The sequence below is a fragment of the Lipotes vexillifer genome, unplaced genomic scaffold (genome assembly GCF_000442215.2).
Source record: "Lipotes vexillifer unplaced genomic scaffold, Lipotes_vexillifer_v1.1 scaffold1272, whole genome shotgun sequence".
Taxonomy (NCBI): domain Eukaryota; kingdom Metazoa; phylum Chordata; class Mammalia; order Artiodactyla; family Lipotidae; genus Lipotes; species Lipotes vexillifer.
The window spans coordinates 2,180,158-2,202,069 of NW_006779909.1; the positions used below are offsets into that span (position 1 = coordinate 2,180,158).

The 21,912-nt window shown below is 39.4% G+C and overlaps 1 protein-coding gene across 2 annotated transcripts in view; it reads right to left on the reverse strand.

The window, feature by feature from the left end:
* Positions 1–21,912, reverse strand: part of ATP8A1 (ATPase phospholipid transporting 8A1) — a 236,036-nt gene that overhangs the window by 174,522 nt on the left and 39,602 nt on the right. For both annotated transcript variants that reach the window (XM_007453048.1, XM_007453049.1), the window contains 2 exons: positions 21,774–21,872; positions 14,906–14,951 (listed from right to left, as the gene is read on the reverse strand). Coding sequence is in view for 1 of the 2 variants with exons in the window: in XM_007453049.1 (XP_007453111.1) it covers positions 14,906–14,951; positions 21,774–21,872 (145 nt within the window). In the remaining variant the exon portion in view is untranslated. The remainder of the gene's footprint in view (positions 1–14,905; positions 14,952–21,773; positions 21,873–21,912) is intronic.

The following is a 21,912-nucleotide window of genomic DNA, read 5'->3' on the forward strand; positions in this document are numbered from 1 at the left end:
CAGGAATGGATTTCAAACTCAGTAGTAAACATTTAACACATAAACCAGTAGATTAGATTAAAATGTACCTTTAGCTTTAAAATAATGCAAAATAGCAAATGTTTCTATATTTGGTTTACTGAGAAGAAATAAAAGAAGAGGCTTCAATTAAATTATGATTGAGGGGTTGATATTTCTCAGTGTTTTATTACTGCTTTGCAACAGTAAAGTTACTCAGTATACCTTTCTTTTATTCCTGCAATGTGTCTGTGGCATAATACTGAATATGCCAATAGACACTAGCAGATAAAACAAAACAAAAAAGAATAATGTGAAGTAGATAGCACAGCATGTAGTACTTAAAAGGATTAAGTCAAGGTCAGTCAACAAATTATCCTCACAGTAAATTCCATGAGGGCAAGCTAATATTTACTTTGTTTAACACAATATTCTCTGGAAACAGTACAGTACCTGGCACAAAGTAGCTATTGGGTAATATTTGCAAGATGAATAATTTACAGGCACAAAAACATTAGATTCAGTTTCTTTTGATGTTAGAAGAGATGAAGGCTGAACCCTCTTAAGTAAATCACGATGATGATAATCCCCAAAATGTGCAATAGCAAATCTAACACTAATTACATACCAACAGGTCTGGAAACCAGTGTTACAATATAAATTATTTTAATCTAAATATAATCTTTTTGTGTTCCAAAATTCCCTGAAGCCAGGGACTGTGTCTTATTCACTTCTTTATCTTTAGCACTTCACAGCACTCCTGGCCCATAAGACACTCCAGCACTAGTTAAACAGATGAATAAATGCAATAAGGAATATCTTGCAGTGAATTTTGGTGAATCAACCTCATTAATTTAAATAATTCCAAGACGAAGAGCTAACACTGAAGTATTTCCAGTAACTATATGACTAATTTACAATTCCAATTTTGACAGTATTCATACAGTTAGGGGTGAAGGATCTGAGCACCAGGCATCTAAAACTGATCCCTATATTCTAATACACAAAACTCTAATGCCTGTAGAGTTCACCCAAATTGAAGCCAGGAGTAAAACTGCTCCTGGATATTGTTCCCGGAGTACAAGGGGTTCAGAGTGTGACACTTAAGAGTAAAAAAGCCCTTGGGTAAGTGACTTCCCCGGTGGCACAATGGTTAAGAATACGCTTGCCGGGGCTTCCCTGGTGGCGCAGTGGTTGAGAGTCTGCCTGCCGATGCAGGGAACACAGGTTCGAGCCCTGGTTTGGGAGGATCCCACATGCCGCGGAGCAACTAGGCCCGTGAGCCACAACTACTGAGCCTGTGCATCTGGAACCTGTGCTCCGCAACGAGAGGCCACAACAGTGAGAGGCCCGCACACAGCGATGAAGAGTGGACCCCGCTCGCCACAACTGGAGAAAGCCCTTACACAGAAACGAAGACCCAACACAGTCAAAAATAAATAAATAAATAAATAAATGTAAAGAATATGCTTGCCGATGCTGGGGACACGGGTTTGAGCCTTGGTCCAGGAAGATCTCACATGCCCCAGGGCAATTAAGCCCATGCGCCACAACTACTGAGCCCGTGTGCCACAACTACTGAAGCCTGTGTGCCACAACTACTGAAGCCTGTGTGCCACAACTACTGAAGCCCGTGTGCCTAGAGCCCATGCTCTGCAACAAAAGAAGCCACCGCAATGAGAAGCCCGTGCACTGCAACGAAGAGTAGCCCCCACTCGCCGCAACTAGAGAAAGCCCGCGTGAAGCAATGAAGACCCAACTCGGCCAAAAATTTAAAAAAATTTAAAAAAAAAAGAACAAATGAGAGCACTTTGCCCTTTAATCACTTAACCCAGTGACTGCAATATTAAGTACTCAACAAGGAGTGTTGGCAAAGTGCTGTTCAAATCTGCATAACTGACTGACTGGGGCTAAAATTTGTATAAATTTAAATTAGAAAAAAAAATCCTGTTCAATAGTATCTGGAGCTCTTTATTGTTTATTTTCTTCTAATCCCACCTCATACAAGTAAAGATTCCCACATTGCTATACTTGGGTTTTTAAAAATCAGTTTCCAATATCTGTAAAATCAAGAGTTTTGACATGAAAATGAAGACTTCAGGCTTATCAGCGGAGCTCAGTCAGTTACCGCACTGTGACGTGCGGCTTGGACAGCAGTGGCCACCTCTTTCCATGGGGCTCACCACTCCATCACCATGCTTGTTTGTGGTTTCCTGCTGCTTTATAGGCAGCTTACTTCCCTGTCCTGTATTTAGGACACCTGCCTGGCTCACACTCATGAGGTTTTCCTTCCTTAACTGAAGTATAACTTACAACAAAGTGTATAGACTTTACGTATTCCGTTCAATGAGTTTTTTTAAAAACTGTAAACACCTGTGAATTCACCATTCAGGACAAGATGCAGAACTCCAAAAAGCTCCTCATACTACTTTACAGTCCATTATCCCCATCCCCAGAGACAAATATAAATTATTTACCCGTAAGTTAGTTTTGCATGTCATATGCACTGAATCATATAGTATTTTTGTATTAAGGTTTCAATCAACATATCTGAGATTCTGTTTAAAAAAATCTTTCTTTCCCCCGTTAAACTGACATGGTACTATGGTGGATTGATTTCTGGATTCTGTATTTATTCCACTGATCAGTTTACACATTTTCACACCAATACATACCACCTTGATCATTTTAACTTTATGTTAAGTCTTGAACTTAGGTAGTCTTCCCACATTGTTCTCTTTCAGTACTGTTTGGGCTATTTTGAATTCTTTGCATTTCCATATAAATTTTAGAATTGAATTGTCAATTCTAAAAAAACTCCAAACCCTCCTGGGACTTTGATTTGGGGCTCAAGTGTTTCAATTTATGGACAAGCTACACCTTTCCATTTATTTATGTCTTCATAAATTTTCTCCAATAGGTTTTGAAGTTTACAGTGTATGGGTCTTTCATTAGATTTATTTCTTGGCATTCGATGACTTTTTTCTTATATTATAAGTTGTATTTTTTACTCCATTTTCCAATTAGTCACCGGTAGCATATAGAAATGCGTTAAACTTTTGTACGCTGACCTTGTTTGTCATCAAGTAATTTTGTAAAATTCAATTAGTAGTTCCAGTAGGGTTTTTTTTTGTGGGGGGGTAGCAATACTTTCTAAGAAACAATTTTGGCTTGTTAACAATGCTGTATTACGGTTTTTGGCAGTTTTATTATGCTCATATGCCTCACTGTTCACCTCTCTATTTTTAAGCTCTTCTGTAAAAAAACAAAAAAAATCTTTGGAAATCATGAATAATTTTTACTACTAAAAATATCCTGTTGATTTTGTGCTCTAAGCATATCAAATTACACCTTGTTTTATCTCCTCCACCATGACCAACACCAGCATCCCTATACTTCAAGCAACCGTCATCTCCCAACTGGAGGTCTGAATTAGCCTCACCACTAGCTTCCTACATTCACTCTTGATCTCTTTTAAATTTAGTTTCTACAGTATAGCTATAATGACAAAGTACAATGATTTTACATACATTACAATTATGGATTACTATGTATCAATTCATATATCCTTATACACATACATACATATACAACATTAAGTGACTCCTTGCTTAAAACTCTTCGACTGGTTCCCCTTGGCTCACAAAATAAGCCCAAACACCTCAAAGCCCTCTGATGAAGCAGCACCTGCCTAATCTCCATCACCACTTCTGACCACTCCCTCTGCCCCTTCTCCAGGCCCACCGTGCTGAAAGCAACACGCTCTTTCCTGCCTCAAACCCTTTGCACATGTTTCCACGACTGCAACACACTTTCCCTCCATCCTCACCTAGATATCAGCTTTAACACTACTTTCTCAGGGGACATTTTTTTTGACACCTGCACCTTTACCACTACCCTCAAGGCTAAATCAGCTTCCTGCACTTCTCCTTTAGAGCACTTATGACAGTTTTACTATATATTTAGTTGAGAGAGGATTTATGTAAGGCTTTCTCCTTTCCCAGACTCCAAAATCTTTGACCACAGGAATATTCTCTATTCTGTTCTCCGCTGTATTCCCAGTGTTTCCACGCAGCAATACAAAGGTGCTCAGTCAATACTTGCTGGATGGAAAGTGGATCCACTGATGTTCCTATGTGTTTGGGGCCATATGAAGCCATAGTAGTAGTTAACATAGATTTACTAAAGATACAACCCTGTTCCTTAATAGATCTCATGTTAAAAACAATATATACACAATGTTTAAAAAATAGCTATACAGGAAAACACTCTGGTATTTCCTCAAAAAGTTAAGCACAGAGCTATCATGATACAGAAATTCCACACCTAAGTATATATCCAAGGGAACTGAAAACATAATGTTCACACAAAAACCTGTACACAAATGTTCACTGTATCATTGTTCATAATAGGCAGAAAGTGGAAACAACGCAAATGTCCACCCACCAATGAATGGTTAAACAATAGGGGTAAAGCCATACAATGAAATATTACTCAGTCATAAAAAAGGAATGAAATGCTGATACATGTGACAACATGGATGACTCCTGAAGATAAGCCAGTCACAAAAGGCTACATGTTGTATGATCTCCTTTATATAAAATGCCCAGAACAGACAAATCCATAGAGATAGAATGTAGATTAGTGGTCATCAGGGGCTCATGAAAGAGGGCAATGGGGATTGACTGCTTATACGTCTGGGGTTTCTTGTGGGGGTGATGAAAGGATTCTAGAATCAGATAGTTGTGTTGGGTGCATAACGCTGTGAATATCCTAAAAAACACTGAACTGTATACTTGAAAATAATGAGTTTTATGGTTTGTGAATTATAACTCCAAAAAAAAAAAAACAGCTACATAAAATGATGCCAATGAACTATTTAAACATTTGCTTAAAATAGCCTTCTCAGTTTCATAAGTTCCTGAAATGTTTCCAATGTGAGCAGCTGGAAATGGTTACACAACCATTAGATACACTAATGTTCCTGTGTGTTTGGGACATGAATGTCCTCTGATGTCAGCTCTGGGCCACCCCTTCCAGCTCTGTAATTCAAACTAGCCCTCCTTGAAATGCTGCCACTTGGAAGAGACTGGTCAGTTCACATCTGAAAATAGCCCTGAACCACTCTACTGGGTTCCCCTTACTGGATGGAAGGGTCACCGCAGGCTTCCCAAACTCAGCTGACCAGACCATACCAGGGAGTCTGCTCCACCAGGGAGGTTGGAAGCCTGCCCACTTTCACTGAAACCTGGAAAACCATCTGAATCTGCTTCACTTGTCCATCCTCCCCACCTGCTCATCCCCCTCACTCGGATGGTTTCTCCATGCACATTCGAACCTACCTACGTCCCTCCCCTACCTGACCTTTCTGCACCACCCTCCCTCTGTAAACTAGCCTGTCCTCCTACCATCTCTTAGGGGATGCCTGCCTCCACCCAAACAGTACATCCTCCTACTCTCTTCTCCCCTAAGCTCCATCCAAAGGTTTCCTCCATTCATCCCTGAAGACACAGACTGGAAACTACGGCTTACTGCAAACTGATATGTCTAAGAAACTTTTAAAAACATTTTCAGCCAACAATGTTTTCTAACAAACTGCAGAATCAATGTATTACTGTCCAAGTCAACTGGAGTTATATACAGGAAAAGCTGAGATTCTTTCCTCCTCTCATGCCACTTTCTCAAGGTAAGGAATGCTGATGCATCCTCACATACTTTTCTCTAGACAAGCATGCACATATGCATGTTTGTTTTCTTTCTTTTTAAAAATTTATTTCTCTGCAACTTGGTTTTCCACTTAACATGTACTTTCAGACAAAGCACAGAGACAACCCATTTTTTGAGAAATAATCCCTTGTATGGATGTATCCATTACAAATGGGTCAGATAACTGAACAGACTCACAAGACTCCACAGGGGGTATTCAAGAAAAGTTTTAATCAAGCTAGAGGATATGGTACAGCGGGAAAATAAAAGCCCAGGCAAGCATCAGGGGCCTGAGAAACTCCTAGGCACAGCCCTCCAGGGTCCCTTCTCGTTCACCTCGTACATGGATTTTGAACCTCCATGATACGTATGATAAATCTTAATTTCAGGAAAGCCTAGGAAAATGTTTCCAGGGGATCTTTTACACCCCCCAGTCAATTAGACAAGTTAGATTATGTTACAAATTAAACCAGGTAAGCCATCAATCTATACACATGCTTAAACTAAGCAGAGGAAATTTTGGGTGCTTCAGGGGAGTTTCAAACCCTGCAGAGAGCATTAATTCAACAGCTAGTCCATCTCGTCCTTCTTTTTTTTTTTTTTTTTTTTGGCGGTACACAGGCCTCTCACTGCCGTGGCCTCTCCCGTTGCGGAGCACAGCCTCCGGATGCGCAGGCTCAGCGGCCATGGCTCACGGGCCCAGCCGCTCTGCGGCATGCGGGATCTTCCCGGACCGGGGCACGAACCCGTGTCCCCTGCATCGGCAGGCGGACTCTCAACCACTGCGCCACCAGGGAAGCCCTCGTCCTTCTCTTGGCCAAGGTTCAGCATCACAGTTCCAGGTGTCTCTGAGATCAGCACAGAGGTATTCCAGTCCAGCTGTGAAACAACTCTGATTTACACAACAGTTGTATCATAATGTATTCAACTATCCTCCTCTCAATGGAACTTGTGACTTCTACTTTTTTCTACCACCTCAAATAACACTGAAATATATTTACGTAATTATACTCTATAGGAGAGGAGTCCCAAAGGAGCACTGCTGGCTCTAGGGTATTTGTGGTTGTACTTTTATCAGATACAACCAGATTACTTCCATATGGCAATCTACACCGTCACTAGCAATATATAAAGCTCCACTGACTATAAACTTAGACAAGCACAAACTGTTATCAGTCGCTTGAATTTTGTCAATCTGATGGGTACTTGGTACTTATTCTGAAAGCTACAGTGGCCTAGATTAATCCAAGTGTAAATTACCTTTATGTCCTACACTGAATTAGAATTCTAACTAAGAGTAACATACCTTTGGATGTAGTACAGAACCTGGCCACTCAACAGGTGGTCCAGAGACCTGCAGCATCAGCATCAGATGGAGGCTTCTTAGAACTGAGGATGTTTCTATCCCTTCTACCTTCCACCCTCAATTTCGTTTGTTTTTGATCTACAAAACCGTAACACAGAAATAAAAGCTAGAAGTGCACAGCTTCTTCAAACTTGAGGCTAGACCCATCTTAGGATATAGAGAACAATACAGAATTCTGGTGAAGTTAGAAATCAGCTCACGACATATAAAAGGTTTCTGGGGACGTCCCTCGTGGTGCAGTGGTTAAGAATCCGTCTGCCATTGCAGGGGACACGGGTTCGATCCCTGGTCTGGGAAGATCCCACATGCTGTGGAGCAACTAAGCCTATGAGCCACAACGACTGAGCCTGCGCTCTAGATAGAGCCCAGGAGCCACAACGACTGAAGCCCGCGTGCCACAACTATTGAGGCCCACGTGCCTAGAGCCCGTGCGCCGCAACAAGAGGAGCCACTGCAATGACAAGCCCATGCACCGCAACGAAGAGTAGCCCCCGCTTGCTGCAACAAGAGAAAGCCCACACGCAGCAATGAAGACCCAATGCAGCAAAAAAAAATAAATAAATAAAAGGTTTCTGCACAAATCAAGGCTTGGATAAAAGTCAGTCACAGTTCATCGTTGTCTTTATTTCTGAACCGGTTCCTAAACATCCAACCATAGAACAATTAAAATAAACCATATCACATGTATTATGCTGGTGACTGAAATAGAAACCTAGTTATTTTTAATCACTGACCTCCTCTAACCCAGCTCTAACCAGGTTTAGAGGAAACAAGAAATGATGCTGGGTCCTTTGCTGAGCTTTTAGCTTTCTTGGGCCCACTTACGTCACAACTCTAGAGAAGGTGATCCATGGAGGAGATGATCAGTGATGCCTGGTGAAGGGGACTGAGAACAAGCTAGGAAAGAATTAGGTCAATGGCTTTGTCTTATGATGCAAAGCTCTTCCTTTTAAATGCAAATATCCTCCACCTCTCAGCAGTTCCCCAAACACACCTGCTATAATTTCCACACTGGCTAATTAGTATGCGTGGGAGAGCTCAGATTTTAAACGAATACCTCAAATGTCACCTGTTCTTACTGAGCAGGATGCTACTTAACAGCTTTTTTGTAATGGATTTTCTGTTGAAATAAAAACATTCTGTTAGAGTCCCTTGGGAATTCCCTAATCAAAGGCTCTGGAGAAACTGTCAGTCTCTCAGGACTCAATCAAATGTCGCACATGTACAGGTGCTGGCTGAGGGTCTCACACTGGCTTCTCTGAGAGGAGCCATCACCACAGGGATCTAACTGGTCTACCATTAAGGACGTTACAGAAAGAGTCACTGGAGTGTGTGGGGTGTCGTTCCTGGGCAATCAAGCCACTTCTTGAAATAGGTTAACAAAAGGCAAATTATCCAAAAGGATAATGGGCACTACCCTTGTCACAGGACATAGAGAAACCACAGCAAAGGCAGCATGCTGCAATCCCTAAGTGGCAGGAAGCACTGAAGAGGAGCTTTAGTGCATTGAGAAGGCTAAGAGAACTGCTGAGACTGTAGTTTTGAACCAGGCAGAGAAGGAAAACCAGCATACCCATATTAAAGCATCAATTCATTCACCAAGTAGACCCTTACAAAGACAACTTGAAGGCAAAAAACCTCTGTGGCACAAACTGACACTGCACAAAAGTCTCCTTCGTGAACTTGCCTATAAAGGTCAAATTAAGCAACAATCTGCTTGGGATCCTCTGACACAAAAGACAAAGGGAAGCTCCTGAGTTCCACTCTCGTCCGTATTCTCTATAGAGATTTTTCAATGAATTGATACCACTTCTTCCAGCTTACTTTAAAACTTTTAACAGGGTCCTCACTAGCAGCATCACTGAGAATTTCTTTAGAATGAAATTCTGGGGTCCCCTGCAAGGCCTACAGAAACTCTAGGGGTGAGTTTCAGCAAGCTGTTTGAGAACCAGTGACTTATCTTAAAAAAATATGGGTGAGATGATGTGATCAGTGCACAAGGGGCAGGAACCTCCTTCGCTGTGAATGTTTCCCGCCCCCCCTCCCCGCCCCCAATGCTGCACAGAGTCATGAATCATTTGCTTTTTCCTTTATGTAACTGAGAAATTCCTTGAAAGAAAAATCTCCTTGCATCGCCTCACGCCTCACGAGTCATTCCACCCTTCCTTGCAGCTAGGCTTCAGTTCTCCCAGCCCCATATCCGCTCTCCAGTTTAGAACTGGAACTCCAGTTAAGAACTGTGACTTTTTTTTTTGAAATTGAAGATGTGATTTACAGTATTGCATTAGTTTCAGGTGTACAGCATAGTGATTCAGAGTTTTTGCAGATTTTATTCCATTACAGATTATTACGAGATACTGACTATAATTCCCTGTGCTATACGCTAAATTCTTGTCGCTTATCTATCTTATGACTTCTTAAATGCTGGATTTAGTGGGTATCACAGCCTCAGACCTCCAGTAATTCAGCATTTGGTGTTTGACGGGGTTTCCCCTCCTTTGCCAAGTCCAGTTGGATCTGTCCACTGTGTATTTTCCTTTGCCTTCTCATTGCTACCACCCTATTCCCCTTCCCTAATTAATCACAAGTCAGTCTCCCTTTGTGCCTCACCCCACCCCTCCCTGAACAGCTGTCACATTCCTTGTTAAAAAGTATGACTGGGAACCTAGCCACACCCTTCAGTAATTCTCTCCAAGTTCTTCACCTTGGTTTTCAAAGCCTCCAAATTATGACCCTAACTTGCCTTCCCGTCCCTGTCCCCACTGCTCTCTGCCATGTATCCTATGCTGTAGCCAAAACGGACTGCATTCAGCCCTCTGTATTCACAGGTTCTGCATCCATCACTCATATGCCATTTTGTATAAAGGAATCAGATTTTGGTATCGGTGGGGGTCCTGGAACCAATCCCCCATGGATACCAAGGGACATCTGTATTTGCTCTTCCCAGAATATACCTCACGCCTTCCCATTTCCTCCTGGATCATCCCTGCACCCACCCCGACAGCTGTGCTGTGTCGTTTTTGTGATCCTCGCATGTGACATTTCTGAATCCCCACCTCTCTCATTTGGCCTTTATTAGTTTTTCTATCTTGTACCATAGTATCAGTGAGCATCTTATCTTCCCTACCAGATTTTAATTTCTTACAGGGCAAGCATGAAGCCTGCTTTCTTTCTGCATTTTCTACATTGGGTCTTACACAAGGTAGATGTTCAGCAAGACTTACTGAAGTGAAACAGTAAACGTTCTAACTTGGAGTCACACCTGTTTTTCTCCTTTCACTTTATCTATGGCCCTCAATTTCCTCAGTGGATTTTGTTTCTTGGTGTGCTTTTATTTATGGGACAAATGAAAGATAATCTGCAGTTGGACTTCCCCACAAATAAATACTTCCTCTTCATCCAGAGCTGTTGCTAAAAATATCTAACCAGTTCAGTTCATAAAATTGTTCGATTTTACAATTTTCATTTGAAGATATTAACAATCTTAGCGGTGCCTGAAAGCATTCTTTAGCATATACGTGCTCAATTTTTAAGTCCAATTTTTATGCTCATGGAAACAATACTTTCTAAGAACTATTTATAGGTAACTGATGTACACATGGCAGAGTACAGGTCCAGGCTTACGGATGGATCAGATGTGCCAGATACCTCCAGGGAAACAAAAAAGCTGCATACTGGCTTTTTCAGTAAGCCAGGAAAGTGGTGCTATTTTAAGTCCCTTAGCATGAAATGAACTCAACCAGATGGATTCAGCCTTGTTAGTAGGTCATTTCAGGCTTAACAACCTAAAACAACTTCAACCCACACCAACTCAACGTCTTTTTCATAAAGGACTTTAAAGGTGAAATAGCTTTTGCAGTCAGAGATAATCAACTATGTGCCCTGCAGGGAAGCAGCCTTGTTAGGGGTTATCAGTGGCCACCAACTCAACTCCACTTATGAAAAGGCTGATGGAGCTCTGGGAAAAGACGTATCAGGTGGAGATGAGATCTATTATTTTTAGCTATGTGCCTAGTTAAAAAGAAGTTCATGTTATCTTTTTCTAAATTAAATTAAAACGGAGCAAAACTGCTTTATTAAATACTTATTCTAATCTAATACCTACTAACAAAACAAGGTATCAAACAATCTAATGGTACTAATGTGGCCCTCATTCAATGGCAGCACCCAGTCAGGTGACTGATGGGCTGCCAGATGTCTCAGGTGTCTCCCAGGCATTCTCACCTGCAAAATGTATGCACACCATCCTTCAGGGAATATATCCAAACCTGGGATTTTAAAACAGCAAATCTACTTCATTAAGAGGCATCTTTAATTTTAATTTTTTAGATCCAAAATACCTTTCTTAGTCTGCACCTGAACCCCATCCTTTCCCAGGCCTCCATATTGTGACTTTATGTGAAACTGTCATTCCACTTGAAATACTAGCCATAGCAGTTTTCCACAAAAAGTAAAAGCATAAGTTTACAATTTAAAAAGAGAACTAGCTCAATCACAACAAATTCTTATGGGGATTGGCTTCAATATACATATTATAATGATAATTAAAAATGCATAATTAACAAATTTCTGCAGAGCTAAGTCTGGCCAAGAAAACCCAATTTAGGACACAGAGTGAGAGACTGCCTCCTGTGTGTATGTAGACACGTGGAGGGAGGGTATGCCAGATATTGTGAGCTCAAATATTGAGGAAGAAAGCAGAGAAAATAAGGTAAATTTAGATGCCAGGAAAACCTGGGGGTCCTGAATACGGCAGTGCTCTGGGCTTTTGGGCAGTGGAAGTGATAAGTGGACACAGTGCTGTGTTCATAGGATGCAGAGCAGAGTAAAATGATGATATGATGACTTCAACAGAGACAGTAAAGAGGAGGCAAGAACTTCTACCATGTTAGTTTTTGTTTGTTTGTTTGTTTTGTTTTTATCTTATCAGTGCCTGTGAAACAGCCTGGGACACAGTGTTTTGGAAATACTGCTTTTCATCTTGCTCACACCCTAGATAATGAATTTTCAAGGAGGCTCCTTTCATTACTAGTCTCTTCCTGCTTCCTATCTGTACTGAAGTATCTATACAGAGAGTGGTTCATTCACTCACATAGAGCACCTGCTGAGGACGGGCCCCTGGGCTAGAGCTGTGAGGACACAAAGATGAGGAAGACCTGCCCTCTGCAGAATCCAGAATTTAACCCCTGATCAAGTTCATTAATTGGTGAAAATGGGGCATCAGACAGGTACCAGTCCACTGAAAATGCTGTAAGTGAAATCATGAATTTGTATTTCTGAAGGCACTAGGGAATGACAGAGAAAAAAGTCACCCTTTAGTGCCTCAATGCAAAATAAGGAGAGAAAATATTCATTTTTCCAAGAATATAGAAGGATTAATATTTGAATCTGAGGGAAAGACGTCCTCATATATTACATGGTCTTGATAAACATTTAGAAAATGAAATTTAAGTAAAATACTAAAAATATCTGTCATGATTAATTGCCTGTCAAAAATAACCCCCTTCCCACTCCTACACCACTTCCTGCCTCAACTCAGGAGAGCAAATTGAATTTCAGTCTGGCCTACCGACAGATGGCTTTCATATAAAGTATCAGTAATTTGAGTTATCTGACAGCAAATAGTATCCTACTCAAACATTTGTTATCACCTATCAACTGCAAAATCAAAAAGACGACCAAATACTCAAACTAGGCAAAGAAAAAAAAAAGAACGATTCGATTCTCTTAGAAAACCATCAAGTAGCAAACTAAAGACCATAATTTCTTGAACATGGGCTTTCCAACTACTCTGACTTAAATGATTTTTATATGTAAGCCTTAATATTTTATTTTTGACATGAGTTTTCTATACTATAGAAGACTTTCCTCTCACTTTTTAACCACAGAGCTAATCCTGTTAATCCAGAATGAATTGGTGAACCAAGAATGATAACCAAGAAAGAACCTTTTCTCTGAATAGTGGGCAAAAAGGGAGTATTTCTGGAAGTAGGCAAGTACCTGGAAAATCAGAGAACCCACCCATACAGGGTGTGGTAGCTCAAATCAACAGGGCTGTGACGGCTACTCTTCAACTGTACAATGTTGACTTCTTGTGCCAAGGTTTGAAAATAAGTAACTGCTAGTCCCTGAGGATAGGAGCCCTCTGCCACAAGACACATTATGTGTTAGAAAAAAACAGTTACATATTTTTTGTTCAAAAGCTGTTACTGAACATTCCGAGCAACATGGCAACAAATGCAAAAACTGCACCACTTGTCAAAAATACCAGTACCTGAAACATTTTTGCTTTCTTTTTTTTCCCCCTTTCAATACCTATGGCTGTCCCTTCCCACCTAAACCCCTAGAGTAGCTTAGACCTCAAGCTTCTAAGAGCCCCCCATTCCGTGCCACTCTGCTCTTTGACTTTAATCTGCATATTTACCTTATCTCTTTTTGGCTTGTAAACCTTCAACAGCTACTCAGCATACGTAAGAAAAGCTGGAATCTCCTGGCTTGGCATTCAAGGCCCTGTAAAATTTGACCCCGGCCTACCTTTCTGATCATGTCTTTGCTTCCCTTTGCCAGGAATCTCCTTTCCCCATCTGTTACTCTAATGGTTCCACAAAGCAATCCAACAGCCGTCTTCATCTCTGCTCAGGAAAAGCTCTCTTCACCCTTCCTCACTAGGCACACAGGCAATGTCTTGCCCAGGTGCCTCTGCTCATCCAAACTTTTCCCGAAATTCAAGATCTAGCTCAAGTTACACCACAATTCTCTCTCCTGCTTTTGAATTCGTAGAGCATTTGCCACAGGAACCAGCATTTGCCACAAAAATCTAGAGACACTGAGATCACGTAATCCAAATCCTTCATTTTCCACACAAGATCATTTTTCACCTTTATAGAGTTTCCATCTTATACTTTTTCATATGTCCTGTAATAAGTATAATCTCAGTAAATACTTAATTTATTAGGTGATACTTTAATAAATGTACCTTTTTCAAATGCATCAAAGATCAGCAGATAATCCCTTTGGTAGAAGGCGGTAAGAAGAGAAGCAGGGCATTTTGACAGAGTCCCATAAAAGTCAGAGCCGTATAAAAATACTGTTTTTAATTACCAGCTAATTTTGGCAGACATGGCTGAGCCTCATCACATCAGGGAACTTCAGAGAGAGAAGAGATTCTCAGACTGGGAAAGCTCAGGGATGGGGTAAGATGTCTGTTTCACGTGTTCCTGGGTATTTTTTTTTTTTAAATTGAGAGCACAACAGTCTATTTGCTTGTGTTGAAGGTCATTTGGGTTTCAACTCCATCAAAATGAGACCCACAACAAAAGAGCCACATCAACATGCCATGTGCTTTCCAGAAGCTGGCCTGGTTTTAACTGTTTTATTTATTTATGTATGGAGTATATATCTTCTGCAAGTACAGGATAATTCAAAGTGCTTCCAATATGCCTTTTACTCAAGTAACATCACATCTGATTATTTTCTATAAATCATAACTAGAGTACATCTACAGATCATACACACACACCCAAAGACGTTTTGTAGCACTTAACACTGTCAAAACAACTGTAGATTTTATGGACAGTACTTGTGAGTACATTGCTATGAGGCACTTAAAATGTATTAAAAATGTTACTTTTCAAAACTATCAATATTACCCCTGTAAATCACTCTAATGTGAATTTAAGTGTCATGCTAATAAATGCTACAAAGGAAGAATCTATCCTGGAAGAAAAACTTAAGAGATACACAGCGTTCTCAGTTGAATTATATTTAATTGAAGTGATTTGTATATATTACTATGAGCGTATTTGACAGATACGAGAAACAAAATATAATTCTTACCTTGGGTCTGTTTCTTGTTCACTGCATTATCAGCTTTATGTCGTTTCTAAAATTTAAAAGCAAAAACAAAAACTGTGAAAAAGTGGATGAGATTAACAAAACAAGATAGCACCTATTACAAAAGAGAGATTTTAAAAATTATGTTTCTCAAAGCTTCTATCCTTTCACACCCATATCAATTTTATAAGTATGCCCAGGGTGTGGTAATGGGAATAATCAGGGTATGCAGGAATTTTAAAATTGAAAGTGCAATCCATAGCATCTTTATATGCTACTCCTGTTCTGGGAGTACAGGGGTGTGGTCCTCGGAGGACCACATTATCATACAGGTACGATTAAAATTTTAATGTACTAGAAAAGATGGAGCTGAAAGGCTGATTTAGACTTTTGTTTAAATAACTTACTTAAAAAAGAAGACTGCCCATGAGAATTACCTATAATAACTACCATTTAATAACGGTACTGAAATATTTTCAGTTTCTTATGAAATTCATTATCTAATTAGCTGAGTACATCCTCTATAATTTAATGACACGCCGATGTCTGTCAATGACGGGAACCAAATATGTCTACCGTTTGCACAAAGCTGCTTCTCCCCACTGCCCCCCTACAGCCCCCTCTCCCACTACCACAAGTCACTGAGTCTCATTTTCCCTCCTCCCAAAGCAAGAAAAAATTAAACGGTAAACAAATGAGTTAGTCTAAGTCTAGGTGGGTGAGTTTGAAAAGCTACAGAAGCCAAGATTTTATAGCAGTAAGAAAGAGAAAGGGAAGGTCAGAGGAAGGGTGAGAATTTGAGTGGCCAGGGGAGGCTATCTTCTCTACGGTTCAACTAGAGGTTTTCCACGGCTTCTGTCTAAACTTACAGCATCGAGCATAACACATCAGCCTCTGCTGATGCTGAAGAAACGTGTTGAGTGTAACTGACTGAGCTCAAAGATTCTATCATATAAAGCCCAGGGTCAGGTTTAGCTGCGCATACCTGACCACAAGGTGGGTTGGCATGAGTGTAATAAAATGAGTTCCTAAGTTCCCCGTTTGAGAAGAAACATGGTTTTTAGAATCACAGGCACATATGAAAACACTTTCCCAGAGAAAAGCCTGGGCTTGTAGATGAGCACTCCAAGACACAGCAGCACTGACGAGCAGTGGCATAACAGCTGGCACTGTGAGCTCAGTTCATCCAAACAATCAGCCACTGAACTGCACAAAATGCAAATAAGGCATTCAGAAAGCCTCTGTGGAAGGCTTGTTGAAAATGATTCCTGCCACATCCATATGCAGCAACACACCACAATTCTTTCTCAGTAAAACACTCACTAATAAAAGTGTAACAATGCAGACTTTTAATAGTCAAATTATTGCTTCCAAAAGTAAGCACACGATTTGCCAGTAAATGTTCTTAAAAAAATTTTTAAAGTTGTTAAATTTGTAGCATCAGTGGAGAATATTTTATGATTGATAAAACTCTAAAATACTTACTCTTTTTTTGTTGTGAATAAAGATCTTAAGAAAATTAGGAAGTAACCCAAAATAGATTTTGGTCCAAAATAAATTTGGTCCAAGGCAAATTTATATATCTGAAGGCAGTGCAAATATTTCCAAAACAATGCACATCTATGACAGACAATGGTTAGACTTCCAACTGAAGGAGACAAATAAAAGCTAATTAATGAAACCCTCCACTTAAACTGGAAATTTAATCTTAGTGAAACTTTAGGAGATCCTGAACATTTCTTTCCATCTGCAGAAAATTCTTATATAGGAGCCTCTCCTTCCTCAACCTTCCCACCAGAGAATAAATTAGGTTACTTGTCAAGAAACAACTGTTTTGAATATACATAAGGATCCAACCCAGATAGGTACATTCTAATCTTATCATTACACTGTATCCGAAAGAGATCCTATTTCTTCTAAAACTAATAGTTCAGAAGAAATTAATATAGCTATTCTCTGAGTTCAAACACTTCTACTGTCCTGTAATCAGAGTTCACTTAATATCACTGAGAGCTAGTGAATTATCTAATATTATCAATATTTGATTGACAGTGGTCCAATAAACTCTACTGTATAAATAGTGCCATGAACTTTATGGTTCTTAAGCATGTGGTACTGACCACCTCTTCCTTCTGGAAACCCTTCCCTCCCTAGACATATCTTAAGACATCATTACCCAGGTGTTCTACCTGCACCATGGCCCCTTCTTTATCTCTCTGAGATGGATTTCCTCAAGGCTTAATCCCTGCCCTCTCCACTTCTCACTCTCCACTCTCTTAGTTCATTCATAACTGTAATTTCAATGATAACTATTATCTAAATACATACCAGCCAAGACTCTCATCTGAGCTCCAGACTATTATATCCAGTTGCCTCCCTGACAGCTCCCTCTGGCAGTCTCAAAGGCATCTTACACTATGTCCAAAAGGCAATCTCTGACTTTAACCCCCAAGACTAGGTACTTGTCTTAGAATGGAACCATATACCATCCACTTGCACAAACCAGCAACGTGAGAGTCGTAAGTACCTTCTTTCCCTTTCACTCCCATCCAATGTATTTCTTCATTCAATAAACGTTAACAAAATACTGTGTCAGGCCCTGTTACTACTGCTGATACAGCAATGAACAAGAGACAAAAACTCTTCCTCTCATGGAACTTACATTCTAGTTGTTAGAGATAAAACATTAATAAGATGAGTAGGATATACAGCATTTCAGATGGTGATAAGTCTTGTCAATTTTACCCCTAAATATATATTGAATTCATTTTTCCATATTTCTTTATCTTTACAATACCACTTAGTTTAAGACGTCTTTATGTTTTCACACCATTACCAAAATCCTCCCTTCTTTCCTTGCAATCCATTTTCTATATTTTAGTCAAAAAGATCTTTGAATGATGACCATGCAGTTAACATTTATTCGGCACTAATTATATACTAAGCACTGCTCTAAGGACTTTAGTGCATCATTTAATTCTCATAATAGCTGGTGTGGTTACCTGAGTAACGTCTGTCCCCTGTACTAGACTGCAAGCTCGATCATAACTACTTTCACTCACTGGCATATTCCCAGGATTTGGTCTCTGAACACTGTAGACTTTAAATAAGTATTTGTTTTATAATGAATAAAGTTTATCAGTGTTTAAGTGAACAAGTATATAGCAAAGAAGGCATGTTTTTAAAGGTGAATATTATCAATTTAACAAACAACCTTGACTCTTACCATAAGAATTAACATTTGACATTATGCAGCTTTTTTTTAAACTAAGAGTTCTCCAGTGATTCTATATTTTCAAGTAAGTGTATATGTAATTTGTTACTTACACACAAAAATAGGAAATCATATTACGTTAAGGTGTCCAAAGCATTGAGAGTTAAAATGCACTGCGGTAGTTGAGTCTTAGGTAATTCTTACTGTTTTATTGTAAATTTTTTTTTAAAAAGGTTGTTTAACAGAACATAAAGGAAAGCTTACTAGAATGTAAGCTTTGTTTCATTCACTGATGTAAGAGTGGTAGACATTACCGTAGTCACCAATATCTAATTCTCCTCTACTGCTATGGACACTGAGATTACAGCTCCCTTTTGTCATGTCACTAGTTCTAATATTGTGCTGTAAGCAGATGTGATATGCACCATTTCTATGTACCTCCATTCTCTCCCTTCCTCTGTTCTGGTGACCACTGACATCCCACACAGCACAGCCCTGATTCAGCTGCATCCCTGAATGACTACATGAACAATGGTGCCTCCTGCCCTCCCTTCCTCATGGACAAAAACCTGCAGTGACTTTGAGTACACGAAAAATCAACTTACGTTTAAGCCCCTGACATCTGGGACTTGATTACTGCAGCAAAAGTTTAACACATCCTAAAACATACCCTAATGAATGCTGGGCACCTAAGTACCGCATCACATATCTTTGTTGAATGAATGAAAAATTATATGTACTAATTATAATTACTGATAAAGATACTCTCTGTCCAACTATCTGAACGATTATCTGATTGTTTTTCCTTTTCTAGGGAGTAACATTTCAAACTTTCTATCACCTTACACACTGACATAAACTTCTTATTAAACCATTCTTATAGCACATTTTTAGTCAATTTCTTAACACTGTTTTTCTTTACTGGAAAACGATTTCACATGATATCTTATTACCCACAATACTATTATTACATCCTTCAGGAACTGCCTGATTAGCTGCTTTCCAATAGTATCCAGTTATTACATATGCCAATAAGAGTTCTGTTAAAAACAAGCAAACTTCTTGGATACTATTTTATTTACCATGTATTTTCATAGAGAGAGATACTAGAAACCATAGCTAGAGAGTTTATAGTTTTGCTAGGGAAAAGGGAAAAAAAAGGAAAGGCAGTTTAGAGCAGTGATTAAAGGCAGGGGCTCTGGAACCAAACAGCCTTATTTGAATTCTGACAGCCCCAGTTATTAGCTCTGTGACCTTGGGCAAGTTAACTTACCCCTCTATGCCTCCTCTCCCTCATCTTTAAAATGGGGATAATATCAATAATCTTTAAAGTTGTTATAAGATTTAATAAATTAAAAGGACATAGAGCAAGTACATGGAACCCAGAAGCTCAATAAATGTTATTAATATTATCGTTGGTGACTCGCTACAATAATACAGAGGAAGAACACTGGATGGGATGGAATTCTGATTCCACTGATTTCTTGCACAAGTTACACAACCTCTCTAAGCCTCAGCTTTCTTACCTTTAAAATGAGGCTAAAAATCTAACTTGCAAAGTTACTGAATGATTTAAATTTTTAAAAATTTGCAAAAATGACAGCACAATGCCTAGCAAATAAGAGATGTTCAATGAAAATTAGGTTAAACAAAGAAAGAAAGGGGAATATACATAAGGCAAAGAAAGAGACAAAACTGTAGTAAAGACCAATCCTTAAGGACTGCCAAGTGCAAGTACAATTTAAAGGATGGTAACTCTGTGTGGAGTGATACAGGTGAGAAGAGAGTCCCTTAAATTTTCAGCTAGTGGTCCCCAGCAAGTATGCCATTTCCAGCTAGAGGACTATGACGTTTTACACACACACACACACACACACACACACACACACACACACACACACTCACCCTCTGTTTGTACCCCTAGACACTTGGAAGTTTTTGAGGCTGATGATCTAAATGGTCAGTTGACCCACTTCTAATATGCCTAGTGATGTTACAGCTCATGTGTTCTTCATGAGATCCCAATTTGATTCTTTACAAAAATAATATCAATGTTTGTACAACTTTAAATTGGAGCTTTCTAAAGAATGTCTCAGCCTTTCCTTGTCTTACCATCTGACTTGCCTAAGGCTTGATAGATGATCATTTCAGACAGGCAATGTATTTAAAGGGCACAGAAAAAAAAAAATTAGCTTCCTCAACTAAAGTAGTTAAAATAACAGTGAAACAGGAAAAAGGAAAGTCTGATTTTATTTTGGGCAACTTATTTTATAAAGGGGAAACTGATTTCCCCTTTTCTCTACTACTACAGAATAATAAAAATAGCAAATCTGCTGTTACTTTCTTTTAATAAAAGGAAACAGAACTACTAAAATAAGATGAAAAGGAATCAAAGGTATTTAATAAGGTGAAAACTGTGGCATATAAATGAAAAAAATAAAAAAATACAAAAAACTCTACATTTAGAGAATTTGGAGGTTACCATGTTTAACCTGAAATAATGTTCACATTGAAAATTGAGCATACTTGAAAACAGTGTGCAAATATAGTTTTCTCTCCAAGCCAATTACTACATTCAAATTAATTAATTTCATTACAAAGGTACAAACCTAAGGGGTCATGTAATAAGCATTCTGTAATATTAATCCTATAGCAATCAAGAGGAATTAACTCTAGGGATAGGGGCATTTTTTTTTTTTTTTAAAGGAGGGCAATAGCGGGGAATGCTTATCTGGCTCAGGCTTTTGACTGCATTCGGTAAGTCGTGATTGGAGGGTAAACGTATGGGTTTTTTTTTTTTTTTTTTTTTGGCAGTACGTGGGCCTCTCACTGTTGTTGTGGCTTCTCCTGTTGCAGAGCACAGGCTCCGGACGCGCAGGCTCAGCGGCCATGGCTCACGGGCCCAGCCACTCTGTGGCATGTGGGATCTTCCCGGACCAGGGCACAAACCCGTGTTCCCTGCATTGGCAGGCAGACTCTCAACCACTGCGCCATCAGGGAAGCCTGGGAGCATATTTTATGTTTAAATTTTTATTGAAGTATAGTTAATTTACAATGTGTTAGTCTCAAGTATACAGCAAAGTGATTCAGTTATACATATATATCTATTCTTTTTTTAAATTTAACATCTTTATTGGAGTATAATTGCTTTACAATGGTGTGTTCTAACACATATATATGGAATCTAAGAAAAAAAAAAGAAAAGGTCATGAAGAACCTAGGGGTAAGACAGGAATAAAGACACAGACCTACTAGAGAGGGGACTTGAGGATACGGGGAGGGGGAAGGGTAAGCTGTGACAAAGTGAGAGAGTGGCATGGACATATATACACTACCAAACGTAAAATAGATAGCTTGTGGGAAGCAGCCACATAGCACAGGGAAATCAGCTAAGTGGTTTGTGACCACCTAGAGGGGTGGGATAGGGAGGGTGGGAGGGAAGAGATATGGGAACATATGTATATGTATAACTGATTCACTTTGTTATAAAGCAGAAACTAACACGCCATTGGGAGCATATTTTAAATACTTTTAAGTTGAATGGGGATTTTAAACCGTCTGTGTCAAGAATTAAACAACTTAGGAAGAAACTAATTTTTAAAAATATGTATATAAAAATAACAGTTACATTTATTTATGAAAAAAACAAATACTTACAATATCTTCTATTATCTCTTTGACAGCTGCCACAGCTAAAATAAATAAGAGAGGAACCAGTGTTGTGTAGCGACCTGTTGGTGATACATCAGGTATTTGCTATCGGAAGGGAAAAAAAGGAAGAGAAATTCAGTAAGAA